Source organism: Salvia hispanica, chromosome 3 (assembly GCF_023119035.1).
Source record: "Salvia hispanica cultivar TCC Black 2014 chromosome 3, UniMelb_Shisp_WGS_1.0, whole genome shotgun sequence".
Classification (NCBI taxonomy): Eukaryota; Viridiplantae; Streptophyta; class Magnoliopsida; order Lamiales; family Lamiaceae; genus Salvia; species Salvia hispanica.
In genome coordinates, this window is record NC_062967.1 from 13,688,742 (window position 1) to 13,702,698 (window position 13,957).

A 13,957-nucleotide genomic window follows, 5' to 3' on the forward strand; every position below is an offset into this window, starting at 1 on the left:
ATATTCAGTGTTATGATTTTGTGTATTTGTGAATCTTTTATGAAAGCTATCATTTTCATTTTAATTGAACTTCTAAAATATTTTAAATTTTGAATTTCATTTAGCTCTCTTTATTTAAATTGTTTTTTTCATAGACAAAATGTCTAATTAAAGATAATTTAATAGAGATTCTACAAAATCCTAATTACACATTTCACATTATAAAAGAAATTATTAAAATATAATAAATTTTATAATACCATGCCACTAACTAGACATTGTTTTTGCATTCTGTGGGTGTTTAGATTTTATGCTAGTTATCTTGACTAACTTTTATACTATTATTTAACATTTTTTACCACTAAATTGTGTGGGCTTTAGATTTTATGATAGTTATATTTGGTTAAGTTTTACATTAATTAACATATTTTACCACGAATTGAACTAAAATACAAGTACTAATCATGAGTTGTTTACTCGCCCACAGTTTTCTTAAACTTTATTCTGTAAACATGTGCTAATTTTGTCCTAATAGCTCAGCATTTGAAGAAAAAGTGTGATATGAAGATTTGAACTGATTTATTTCAAATATAGGGAAAGTGTTTTACTTTCTAAATGATAGAATACAAAATAAAAAAGAATAATAAAATAAGCCAATTAGTCTCATCTCATTATCTCTATAAATTTAAATTAAAGCGATCCCTATTCTAACCGACCTAAGCCACAATATTTGTCACAAATGACTTTCTATCTCTAGACCTTTATGAATCAGCATCACTTGTAATTTACACCTACCTTATTTATTGCATAATGATGAATTTTCATGTAACTCCAACTCCTTTCTAATTTACACTATAGAGCGTGTAACATTTTAATTTCTTGTTGAAAACTTATCCATACTAAATTTATAATACTACATACCATTTACACAAATACAATGTGCTTATCGTACACAGGAAACAATTTGGTAAAAATTATGCTTTAGTTGATTTAAATCACTAATATGAGCTTTTGCATAATAATTTATAAAATTTAAATAAATTTTGAAAATTGTATTGAAGAAAATAATTAAATAAAAACAAGTTCGGTTGGGGTTCAGGTCCCTTGAGAATCTTATTTGTGTCGGTCAATGTTTGTAAGCATCCGTGAGCACAGTTAACATTTAGTTTGTATCGATAAATTTTTATTCTAATTCGTTATCAGTTATTATTTGGATTCATTCGAATTTAAAAGCTATATTTCGCGAATTAAAGCAGAACATATAGAATGAACCTTTGACACGTGTACCGGACAATAACTAATCGTTAATGTATAATTGACAATATACCGACAAATAAAAAGAAATTGATTTGAAAAAATCTAATGCCCAATTTTTTTATTCTAATGCGTCATCGGTACAATAACTAATCATTAATGTACAATCGACAAAATACCGACAAAATAAAACAAATTGATTCGAAAAAATCTCTAACCCATTTTTTAAAATTCTAATGCGTCATCAGTATTTATTCGAATCGTCGAATTTAAAACCTAAATTACACGCGTACAATAATTAACTCCAGACAGTATACCGACAAACAGAAAATAAACAGATTCGGAGAAATCTCTTACCCGTAATTCGACATTAATTACCGGAATGTCGGGAATGGAAAATTCGTAAAGACGTCGACACCGACTTTTTTTACGGGAGCGGATCGACGCAGACCCGTCCGATTAACACCCTAGCGCGCGCCGAACCCGGGGATACCCATTAGTAATTAGTGTGAAACATAACTACCCCTACTTTATTCATCAAAGATTCTCCCCCCTCCTATAAATAGCGCTTGCTTCTACTCTAAATCTCACCACTTCAATCCATTTGCATTCTCATTTGCCTCTAGCTTCCTCCGCTCCTTCAACCAACTCTCTTTCTCTCTCTCTTTCACACCTTCAATCTCTAAGAAATGGGCCGCAAAATCGAAATGAAGAAGATTGTGGATGTTACCAAATGCCAGGTAACATTCTCGAAGCGTCGCAGCAGTTTGATGAAGAAGGCCAATGAATTGGCTGTGTGCTGCGATGCTGATGTTGCTTTCATAGCATTTTCTCCTTCTGGCCGTATTAGCAAATTTTCCAATCTAAAGAAGTATATATCTCTCTCTCTCTCTGTCTCTCTCTCTCTATATATATATATGTCAAAATTAAATAATTTATTTTACTGATTTTGGTTGATTTATGTAAAATTGTGACAGGATTGAAGATTTGCTATATCGGTATGTGAATCTGCCGGCGGACAAGAGATTGAGGTAATTAAACTAAACCACTTCTTTTTTCAATTATTTTGCTTAATTTTCAAATTTTTCAAGTTTTTAATTTTTCTTTGTGTGATTTCGTGCAATGTTTGGGTGCACAGCCACATAAGCAACGTGCAGGTATGCGTCTTTTTTTTTTTTTCAAATTCAATAATTTTTGTTTCAAATCTCAATTTGTATGTTTAGGGTTTCTAATTAAATTAATTATTTATACAGGAAAAACTGGAGAAGATTAACAATCTTAGCCATATCAATGGCGACTCGAGCAAGCTGCACTATCTTGATAAGCAGTAATCTCTCTCTTTCTCTCTGCATAAAATGACAAATTTTGAAAGCTAAGGTCACACTAAGAAATGAGAAGAGAATCTTTTTTTCCCATTGCAATAATGAATTTACATTAATGAATTCAGCCGGAAATTCAGATCTTGTGTGATTATGATGATTTACTCGAGTTTAGTTCTTTTTTTTTTATTATTAATTGATTAGGTTTTCTTTTGGCGGATGTGTTTCTAGATCTAAAATTGTAGATATGTAAGATCCAACACTAAATTTAGCAATTTAATTTCTTCGATATTTAGTTAGTATACTCGATAAATTTATGGACTTTATTATTTTTTATTGTTGTTATTAGTTGAAATATAAGATACTTTTATGTATTTGTTGTTAAACTCACATAGCGAAAATGGAATATAACCAAATTGAGTGGATTCCTAATTCGAATATGTTAATTGCACATTATATTGTTTTCTATATTTCATTTTGGAAGTATAATATTTTTCTAAGCCAAATATTTATATTTTTATGATTTGATGCAGACATTATTTGTTACATATATTGTGATAATTTGTAACTAACTAGAACATTTTTTCCATGGCATGATTCAATTTGAACTCTTTCGCGTCTGGAAATAAACAAAAATCAGAATTGAGGTACAAATATCTTCACTAATCCTTTTTTGTTATATAGTAATAAATCATATTTTGATAAAAGGTGATCTCTAATTAGTCCTTTTATTCTCATTTCATCAGAATCTTGAGCTGCAAATCAAGAAAACCAATCTAGAATCACAAATTCTAGAAACCGACATCAGGTATGATAGAATGTTTTAAAAGATTAAAATTATTGCTAAAATACTAAATCTTGACTATAAATGAAATAAAAACATTGCTCTTACAATATATTTGTAGGGACTATGAAATTGCCCCTGACCAAGAGCCTTCATTGCACCAATTGTCTTGGTGCGAGAGAAACTTGACCCAATCTTTACAAAGGGTCATTGCCCGAAAGGTGAGTCATTCATTGTATATATAATTATACATTTATAAAATTTATTAATTAATTTATAATTTTAGAAAATATTCATACTAATTCATTACACTGCATAACATTATAAAACTAATGTACAAAAGTGTTGCACATATTTGCACTAACTTTTCTTCACATTTCTCAAAACTCGCACATCGAAATTAATTTGCAAGAATATGCACTATACAATAGCAATAGATTTATAGATTATCATTGCACTAATTTTGTTACTTTGCTAATGATAAATCTAACCTTGATTCTTGTAGATGGAGTTCACTTCTGCTAACAAGGGCAAGCAAGTGCCTGTAGCAGAAAACCCTAGCTCCAGCCAAGTCTTCATGCAAAATGATCCTTGGAGTACTGGTCTTTCTAGGTAAACAATCATTGTATTTATTTTCTTTTCAATTTAATCATTTTAAGTCTCTAGTCTAGTTTTATAGTCTAACATGTTAATGCACATATGATTAATTTTGGTCGTTATTGTGCAGTGCCGGAGCTCACGAAAGCATGTTCAATGACTTCCAAGGAAGTGAGAACATGTTTTCAACGGATCTAAACAGAGCTCCGTTTCAACAATCCTCATCACTCCACACTACTTCAGAGGTACAACAATACATTTAAGACATGAATTGATTAATAATTAACTAATTTTAATTTTGACATTTAAAGAAAATTTTCAATTTATGTCACAGCATTGCACGACGGATCCACCAGTATTCCAATACCAAGAACAAAACAATGCTCAAGCAATGAAGGTATATATACTACAACTTGACAATTCATCAATGCGACTTATTATTATTATGATTATGATTATCACAATATGTTTATAACTAGTTATTGAAAAAATATACTATGTTTATTAATGATTAAAAAATATAAAAATTTTGTTTGTGCAAGTTTAGTAACAATATTGTGTCATCTATGTGCACCTATGTTCCAATTTGTGCAACAAATATATTTGGTAATTTTTGATGTAGTAATATTTTTTTCCCAAAATAATTTGCAGCAATCACTGCCCATGGATCAACCCCTTCCCTTCTTCGACTTCAATGAGCCCAACAATGCCGATGCATACAATCTCGATGGCGATGGCGATGGTGATGCCGATGCCGATGCCGATGTCGATGCATATGTAGGGATCTTCTATAAGTGTATCTAATTTTATTATTGTTGGAAATTTTATGTTTGAATACATACAATAGTTAGCAACAAGACTTTAAATTAAACTATTTTCAAATATATCTTTGTAGGTGCTATTTTCAGATTCTGTTAACATGTCCACTGTGGACTCATGCAGCGTCCAATTAGACCCTAGGTAAAATGATAAATTTAAATTTCAAGGACTAATTTATGTCTATTAGAAAATTTTCCTAAAGTTCTCGTGCAATAATATTCATTAAGGCCGAGCACGGGCGTGTCAACGACAAACCCTAGCACGTCGGAAGTCCCACGGACCGTCTTCGACGAGATGGGAATGTTGACGTCCGACTTGATGGGCCAATTTAGGCACATGGACGAGGGCGAACAGGCCGAGAACACTACATTCACCTACGGCAACAATGCTGGAGATGAAAATAGTGTGGCTCCCGGGACCACAAGCATGGACCAACAAGGTCCACCTTATGTTCCTCAACAGGAGGAGCCAAGTCAAGTGCCTGAATTTGACAATAATCTTTTGGAGGTAATTAAATAGTAGAGACTACAATTTATCAAGAAAGAACGTTTCGAGCGGTTTCAGTTTAGGGTGTAGGGTTTCGGGTTTTAATTTAACTAATGCATTTTCTTTCCTTGTTTGAATTTTCAGGAAACAAGGGAAGATCAGTCACAATGGGACATGAACCAACAAAGGAACAATGTCTTTTGGGAGTGGGATGAATTTCTTCTGGATGAAAATTTCAATTTTCATAATTTCCCCCCACTCTAAGAGACTCTAGCTAGGGTTCATTTTTCATTAGTGCATGGGCGTGATTGTAAATATACCTTGAGCATTATATGATAAAGGCACAATTAACATTTTTATGTTTTCCATATGCATCTACTTTTATTGATGTCCTAGATTTGGTGTTTGTGTTCAAATTGCATTATAAGTGCTAAAATTAATCGTAGTGACTCGCACGTATTTGCACAAGTTTCATTCGACCGTCTCGGCTAATTGCACTAATACTGCACATACGATGCGCCTCGGCTTGAATATAGCCGTTTTTAATTAATTTGAATGTTTAGTAGAAAATTGAATCTTTTACAATTTATTCCTTTTTTTACCATTGAAATCAATAGTTCTTTATCATTTTTAACTTGGTCCTTCTACAAATTCCTCACTTCTTCGCTACTTCATTCGTATCTCAAAATCATTTTCTTCTTCATTTGCTTCCAATTTTTCTTCAAAATTATCACATGGAATCGATGCAAACAATTTAACTTCGATTCGAACAGTATATCCTCATTTGAAATGACTTCTCAACTAAAAAAAATAAAAAAATATGACTTCTCAACTAGCACACTCCTCATCTAACTGCATTGGCTTGTTCGTGTCTCTCAATTGTCTCGGGATAAATTGGAACTCTCTTAATTTAGTTGCAGTTCTTTTAATTTTTGTTGTGTACTTTTTTATTCGATTATTTAATTTTTCATTTTTGATAAACATTTATATTTTTTTTATTATTTTTATATTAATTTAATCAAGACACATATAAAATGAAAAAAAAATGACTCAATAATAGTACATCCGATTTCCTAATTTTCTGTATGACTTTGGAGTTCAGATCTAGTAGAAATAAATTCAAATCATTCTAGTTGTACTAATAAAAACAATTCTATTTTCTAGTAATTTTTAAAATTTATGTGTCAATATTTAAATTAAATTAAATTCTACTTTTCTACTAATATTTAAAATTTATGTGTCAATATCTTCTTGTTTTACTAAATCATGTTGCATCTCGTTTATCATACCAAGTGGTTGTAGTACTAAAAACAGTTCTAATTTTGTTTTATTATATAGTACAAAAAATAAGAAAAATCTTAAAATATCTCAAAAAATAAAATTGAAAAATATTAAAGCTTATCCCATAACTTCCACAAATTGGAGATAGAATAGAGAGCTCCATTGAATCAGAAATGGCGGCAGCCTCTCACCTTACCATTCTTACACCGAAGCCTCGCTCTCCTCAGGCATTCAGGGCCGCCGCCTCATGCTCCGCCGTCACTCCCGGCGGCGTCAAGAAGCAAATCATGGGCGTCGCCGCCGGCATTTTGGCGGCGTCGGTGGTGGCTTCCGCAGCTCCTCTTGAGGCCAACGCCACCCGGATTGAGTACTTCGCCACTGTCGCGGAGCCCTCGTGTGAGCTCAATTTTGTTCGCTCCGGCCTCGGATATTGCGACGTTGTTCTCGGCTCCGGCGAGGAGGTTCCCTTTGCTCAGCTCATCAATGTCAGTTTCCATATTTTAATTATTTTATTACTGAATTCTTACAAATATGAAGTAGGATAAATTAGAATTCAGGCAGACGCATAAAAAAATATTGATTGAGTGTCTAGTTGATCCATCCAATAGAAACTTTATTTTGATTTGTGCTAATAAAAATCTCATTTTACTTGATTAATAAATAAAAGTATGGCTCGTATCATTTACATTTTTATATATGTGCTCAGAAAAAAAAAAGACTTTTATTCGGAGAAGAACTGTGAGTATGTCTAATTATTTACGTATGATCTTTTGTCTGCCATTATTCATTTTTAGGGATCGAATGTAAAATAATATAATTGAAAAAATCAATGGAACGTGAGTCTATACTTAATTTTATATAGAAATATCAATATAATGCGGTACAATTATGAGATTTATATAAAGAAAGTACGAGTCAAATGAGGCAACATCCCAAAATGATAAATAAGATATTTAATGAGTATTTTGTTTAATTATTTTTTTCCATCCAATTTCAGCCCTTTTTGATATTCCAACCTCTAGCAATTTGATCTTTAATTATATGACCAATTTAGTAAGGAATAAACATAATTTTCACCAATTTCAACAAATTAGACAGTAAAAAAGGAAAAAATGAAGAGATTGGTAGGGACTTAAGCGCCTTCACGCACACGTGTTGATTGGTAGGTTCACTACACAGCGAGATTCGCTGACGGGATCGTGTTCGATAGCACTTACAAACGTGCTAGGCCGCTCACAATGCGCCTCGGCATGGGCAAGGTGCGCACTTCTCCCTTCTTCGCTTCTTCTTCAATATAACCACCGTCGTCGCCATCATCGTCGTCGTATATTTTCAGGTGATAAAAGGATTGGATCAAGGCATATTGGGAGGAGGAGGTGTGCCACCAATGCATGTAGGTGGTAAAAGGAAGCTCCAAATCCCTCCACAGTTAGCATATGGGCCTGAGCCAGCTGGCTGCTTCTCAGGGGACTGCAACATACCTGCAAATGCTACACTTGTTTATGATGTCAATTTTGTTAATGTTTACTCTGGAAATAGAAAAGAGTGAGTCTACACCTCACCATTTTATGAGGTAATCTCTCCTTTTCTATTTCCAATGTGACGTGAAATGAATGGAGGGAGTGTGATTGATTTGATGATACAAAATCAAAGAAAAGAAGACCATCATTAGATTATGTAAATAGTCATTCGCTCTTGGCTTAAGTGATGCATTTCATTTCGACACGAAAATTAAGAAATTGATGTTTAACTAGTTACATGGAATTATAGATAATTTTATGAATAGATGATGTGTCAGTTTGAGACGTGCCTATAAGAAATGTACGCACTTACTTAATTACCTTGAGACGAAGAATGGAGAGTGATATTTATGATAAAATAGAGTTTATTGGGTAGTGTCTCAAACTTGAGGAAAATGCACAATTACTCCCAAGATTGGTATGAATTTCATCATCTTCACTTTTACATATATTTTCCATCGACTTCCTTATTTACTTAGTAATAGAGCTGTAATATTCGATCCAACAAAGATTGGTCTATATTTGGGTTGGGCTGGGCTGGCCCATCAGAGATTTGGTCCTTAAGAATTTTGAATATATGATTTTTTAATTCTAATAATTAATGTCATTATTCAAAAAATGTAATGTGACAAATTACCCTGCTTTTCTTTGGTCTGTTCACAAAAAAATTGTCTCTTTGTATTAATAATGATATGATCCACACAAATCACAATATTCATGCATTTAAAGTGGGACCACTAAGTTTTTACCCAAAATATCCACCATGTAACTAACTGTTTTACTAAAATTCGTATTGTTCACATTGGTCAAATTTTTTATTAGAGCAAGGAGTATTAATTTCTAAAAATGTAGTAATTTTTAATCAGTAAAATAAATCTTTATTGATAAATATAAAGCATAAAAATAAAATATAAAATATATGAAAAATTAATAATAATACGTACAGTGGGATACAAAATAGACCACTAAAACTAAAGTATTTAATATAGAGTTGTAATCAATGTCGAACCCTTGTTAAAGACCGAACTAGAGAACAAATCTGGGCCATAAGATCTAGTTTTTTGATGAGATATGTTGCTGTGTAAATTTTTTTCGCTCTTCATTACAAGCCAATTTTACTTCATTGTATAGGTTTATTACTTCATTCTGTACGTAATACATTGAAACTACAACATGTTTTTACTTGCTTCAAGTAGGTTTTGAAATGATTCAACATATGCTTCATTCGAATTCATTGACATGAGTTTTTACTTTATTGACATTAAAAAATGCAATTTATTCAAGTGAATTTATTACTTCATTCAGAAACGTTATTACTTCATTGGATAAGGTTTTTACTTCATTCCAGTAGGACTTCAAATGCTTCTACACATACTTCATTCATATAATTTATTATATTATTCCATGTGTTTATTACACCATATCAGCGTCGTAGCGGTGGTGATAGATATTGTAGAGAGAAAGAACAACACGCGACGGCGAAACTGCATTTACGTACTAGAATGATGTAATAATCCTATTAGAATGAAGTAAAAACCTACCGGAATGAAGTAATATATTCTGGAATGAAGTTAAATATTCGTAACGTGTTAGTATGACTTATTTACCTTCGGATGAATAAAAATAGACCGGTGATGAAGGAGAAAATAATTTATAAATTTGTGAATCTCATCCATAAAAAACTAGATCTAAAAGTCCTAATTTGGTATGGTTCGGTGGTTCGGTCTTTAAGAGTGGATTTGTGGATAATGGGACTCCTTTAATATATAATCAAAATCATTTTTATCCATATTAAAAATTTGTGAAAATGACGATAATGTTTAATATATATTCACATAGTTAGTGTTCAAAAATCAACACCTATAATTCTTGTAGCTAATGTTAGACATCAATAACTCGTTACTATATGTACAGTATATTTCATAGTAGTAAATAAATTCAATTTTGACCCATATTCAATTTTCCAAAAGAATTACTGTACAACGATATTTATCAAAAAAATATTTAAAATATCATTGCTACATATATTATAGGTTCTCATCAGGAAAAAGAGTCTACATGTACAAGTGAAAAGGAGTAACGCTTTTTATGTCATAATCTTATATAGGGAATAAATACTGCTCTTTTGGATCGGAGGAGTCACAAGTCATGATACTATTTTAGTTTTCATGATATCTTTTGTCCTTATTATAAGTAATTATATATGTATGCAATTGTCCAGTTGATTATGATGGTTGTTAATAATCAGGTTAATTGATTTTTTATTCCTTGTAAATAAATTTTACATACATTGACAATATATTCACACCAAATTCATTTAGTTAAATATTAAGTCCAACACCTTAAGTTGGCATTTAGCCTGACGTATTTATAAAGTCTGGGATAAAATTAAGTAGAGAATGATTGCCGGTACTTAGACACAACTAATGAGTAATTCGCAGTTCATTCCTAAGGAGTGCACATGGGTGCACACGCACATACAAGGAGCGACTCCTATTCCTATAACGGATAAAATCATAAATGAACTGAAACACGCTAAAAAGATAGGGATTCTGAGAATATGCAAATATGGGAATAGGAGACGGCATATTTAAGAAAAGCTTAATAAATTTGATGGATTTACTCCTACTAAGTGCATCTTCTAATTGGTTAATGAATCAGTGAAAATAGTTATATAGTAGTAGTATTCATTTTCTAGCTGATCACATAGGTAAAACCAAATACTAATATAATTTATATTTAAATAATACATTTACGAGGTAGTTTCGAGTAGAAAATGATGGAGTTTCAACAATTTACATGTAACTAAAATGTCCATTATTAACAAAAAGGAGAAGACTTAGCTAGAAATTAATGGTGTTTGACTAATAGCCAACCACCTAAAGGGTGTTTATCACTTTCTAATCTTTTTATGTCATTACGTCAAAATTAAATAATTAATTTAAATTTAAGGTCGGAAATGGTAAATTCTCTAAATAGATTAAAAGTTCATGAATTTAAAAAAATACTAGTATTATTTCTACCAGACATGAAGGAAATGAGATTGGCATTGGCTTGGAATGAATGAGACGTGAAGACTGAAAAGTTGTCTGCATTTTATTTAACTTACTAGCTTTTTAATATGGTGTTAGGTACATTCTTTTTACTAAGAATCTTAACTTTTTTATGTTTTTTAAAGAATAACATTATTGTTTACATCTAAAATATTTTCAAGACTAAGTTTATGAGCGGTAAATTACCAAAATTTTAAAACCAATATTGCATAGTACTATCTTCTTCGTTCATTAAAGTATATAACAATTGTTTAATTTAGTATTCATAAATATATATACTCCATGTCTCATATAAATAAGTACTTCAAGAAAAAACTTGAAATAGTGTTATGGTAAAATAAAAAAAAATATGAGAAAAGATTTCCATAAACTGATATAGACTATTTTAAATGGATGAAAGAAAAAATAAATAGTGGGATGTGGGATGAAGGGAAGTACACTCTACAATTTATTAACTAAAAAATACATTCACCAACTTTTTATCAAATAATGTCACTCAAATAATACATAATTAATCTATAAATTTACATATTCCGTTTATAGGAGCAACATCAGCAACAGCCATATATAGATAGCATTACCTACTACATTCTCTCATTGTATAAAAAATATATTATATTGTAATTAAAAAATGTAAAATAGTATATATACTATAATTGCTATGAAAGATTCTCTTCGTTTACGTAATTATATACCCTTAATTTTGGAACAATAAATATCTAAGTCAAGAAGTTGCAACCTTTCAGCCCAAAATCAGGTATTTAGTTTTGAATAATTAAACTATAAAAGGTAGTATTTAGTTTTGATGAATGTAATAAAACCTTAAAATATGGATACTTTTCAAATTACTTTAGAATAATTTGGAAATTTCCGAATATAATATTGTGACTTTATATGTTCCTATAAATAATGTTATACGTAATGACCATTCTCAACATTCTCCACTGAAGAAAAAGAAAAAATGACGGTAAAATTCTTTCAATTTCTCTTCACTCAATTCTTAGGCCAAGATTTTTCTTCACCAATGTGTTGATTTATGAGTGTTAATTTGCAGAAAAAGATTGTGATTGGAATCTCACTTTGTAATGATAAATGTCGATCCAAAGCTCTCCAAATTGTTGTCAGCATACCAGGTTTATTTATTAAGCATTTATTAGTCACAATTTATAATTTGTAAAGACTCACAAATTTTTTATTTTTTTTTTATTTTTTTAAATTTGTGTTTCCGGTGGATTAGGAGTTCAATCGGCGGAGATTGTGCGCGGAGGCAGGGAGCGCGTGGTGGTGGTTGGCGACGTCGACTCAGTGGAGCTGACGCGGCGGCTGAGGAAAAAGATGGGTCATGCTGAGCTGATGAGTGTTACCGACACCGCCACCGACAAGCCGACAGCGCCGCCGCCGACACCGGCGACGGCGCCGCCGTATTATGGTAGTCCACATTACCATCACTATGAAGTTAGGGAGCCGGTGTGTGACACCCGCCCCTGTTTTATTCTCTAGTTTTTAATGAATTTGATTGATTTGTTTTATGTAAAGAAATCAAAGTTAGAAATTGATTTGTTTTATGTAAAGAAATCAAAGTTACAATTAATGAGGTAAGAACCATATGTTAATGGATAAATTTGTTATGATACGAGCTATATACAATATATTCTAAAATTCGAGTTTGAGATCGTGTTTCATTTCAATGTACGTAGTTTGGCGTAGTAATTCACAAAAAAATCAAAAAATTCGACTGTGTTCTAGTATAATTTTTCTTAAAAAAGCTTTTGATTTGGTATGATTTGCTAGTGTCACTTCAATAACTATCTCAATTTTAACAAAATTATTTCACTATAGTAATTATACTTCTGTAATTATATTTATATATAATTTATGTATCTTAACGTTTATATATAGGTTTGATTTCAATAAAGTTTTAAGTAAATTACATGAATAAACTTATTTTGAGAATGAAAAACGGGGAAAGAGAGAATGCAAAAAAAGAAGTGGGAAAAAGGAGAAAGTTGATATTTGGGACTTGTGGTCCCCATTTTTAATCATAGTTTTATAAATATATATATATAAAGAAAAAAAATCGAAATTAGCATAAAATAAATAATTTTATTCTATCTTGCAACCATACCATTTGTCGAATAGACAAAAACAAGAGTTCGATTTTTTATGACGCTCCATTGTAAAATGAATTTATAACTCAAGAATATTCAAATATCAAAATATTCTTTATTCAACAAATGAGATTACAAACGATTACAGAGAAAACTGTGTTCTTAACTCATACTACGATATTTTCTTCTTCTATCAAAAAACTCATAAACATGAAAATAAAAATATATTTTTTGATAGATTATTCCACGCAGTGTAATATTCTGATTTTATATTTTCCTATAGATAATGTTGTACGTAATGATCATCCCTACATTCTCCATTGAAGAAAAAGAAAAAAATGACGATAAAATTCTTTCAATAATTTCTCTTTACTCAATTCTTAGGCCAAGATTTATTTAACACATTTGTTGATGCTTGCAGAAAAAGATTCTGATTGGAATCTCACATTGTAATGATAAATTTCGATCCAAATAGTATATATTCTATAATTGCTATGTTAATTGAATATATTCTCTTCGTAAGCGTAATTATATACCCTTAATTTGGTAACAAATTTTTTTGTTATAAATATCTTTCAGCCCAAAATCAGCCCCTTATACGTTTGTTGAAAATTGAGAATATACTTAAAATTTAATTAGTACGAATGCAAATTCGACCTACCAACATACACAAATTAATACTTTTAAATATTTTCCTATAAATAATGTTACACGTAATGATCATCCCAACATATATTCTCCGTTGAAGAAAAAAAAA

At 31.0% G+C, this 13,957-nt stretch overlaps 3 protein-coding genes across 4 annotated transcripts; all 3 read left to right on the forward strand.

Moving 5' to 3' along the window:
• Positions 1–1,847: 1,847 nt before the first annotated feature.
• On the forward strand, positions 1,848–5,575 carry LOC125216723 (agamous-like MADS-box protein AGL66). The gene is made up of 14 exons (XM_048118489.1): positions 1,848–2,104; positions 2,211–2,264; positions 2,372–2,390; positions 2,487–2,560; positions 3,193–3,199; positions 3,299–3,360; positions 3,458–3,557; positions 3,842–3,948; positions 4,064–4,178; positions 4,268–4,330; positions 4,585–4,710; positions 4,829–4,893; positions 4,980–5,259; positions 5,383–5,575. The coding sequence occupies exons 1-14, from the start codon at positions 1,923–1,925 to the stop codon at positions 5,500–5,502; spliced, it is 1,374 nt and encodes a 457-aa protein (XP_047974446.1). The 5' UTR covers positions 1,848–1,922; the 3' UTR covers positions 5,503–5,575.
• A 1,070-nt stretch (positions 5,576–6,645) lies between these two features.
• Positions 6,646–8,223, forward strand: LOC125215851 (photosynthetic NDH subunit of lumenal location 4, chloroplastic). The gene is made up of 3 exons (XM_048117415.1): positions 6,646–7,004; positions 7,686–7,778; positions 7,856–8,223. Exons 1-3 carry the CDS (start codon positions 6,693–6,695, stop codon positions 8,066–8,068), a joined length of 618 nt encoding a protein of 205 aa, XP_047973372.1. The 5' UTR covers positions 6,646–6,692; the 3' UTR covers positions 8,069–8,223.
• Positions 8,224–12,042: 3,819 nt separating this feature from the next.
• LOC125215852 (disease resistance protein Pik-1-like) lies at positions 12,043–12,671 on the forward strand. Of its 2 annotated transcripts, XM_048117417.1 has the most exons (3): positions 12,043–12,059; positions 12,147–12,225; positions 12,330–12,671. In XM_048117417.1, the coding sequence occupies exons 1-3, from the start codon at positions 12,054–12,056 to the stop codon at positions 12,590–12,592; spliced, it is 348 nt and encodes a 115-aa protein (XP_047973374.1). In that variant the 5' UTR covers positions 12,043–12,053; the 3' UTR covers positions 12,593–12,671. The 2 variants fall into 2 exon arrangements, with proteins under 2 accessions (XP_047973374.1, XP_047973373.1); XM_048117416.1 differs by having other exon boundaries at positions 12,055–12,225.
• The last annotated feature ends 1,286 nt before the right edge of the window (positions 12,672–13,957 follow it).

Bases quoted from the DNA above. Each gene is read 5' to 3' on its own strand.
- LOC125216723 (XM_048118489.1), top strand. From the start codon at position 1,923: ATGGGCCGCAAAATCGAAATGAAGAAGATTGTGGATGTTACCAAATGC. The intron at 4,711-4,828 runs GTAGGGATCTTC...ATATCTTTGTAG, and splicing joins ATGCCGATGTCGATGCATAT to GTGCTATTTTCAGATTCTGT. The intron at 5,260-5,382 runs GTAATTAAATAG...TTGAATTTTCAG, and splicing joins TTGACAATAATCTTTTGGAG to GAAACAAGGGAAGATCAGTC.
- LOC125215851 (XM_048117415.1), top strand. From the start codon at position 6,693: ATGGCGGCAGCCTCTCACCTTACCATTCTTACACCGAAGCCTCGCTCT. The intron at 7,005-7,685 runs GTCAGTTTCCAT...GTTGATTGGTAG, and splicing joins CCTTTGCTCAGCTCATCAAT to GTTCACTACACAGCGAGATT. The intron at 7,779-7,855 runs GTGCGCACTTCT...GTATATTTTCAG, and splicing joins TGCGCCTCGGCATGGGCAAG to GTGATAAAAGGATTGGATCA.
- LOC125215852 (XM_048117416.1), top strand. From the start codon at position 12,129: ATGAGTGTTAATTTGCAGAAAAAGATTGTGATTGGAATCTCACTTTGT. The intron at 12,226-12,329 runs GTTTATTTATTA...CCGGTGGATTAG, and splicing joins AATTGTTGTCAGCATACCAG to GAGTTCAATCGGCGGAGATT.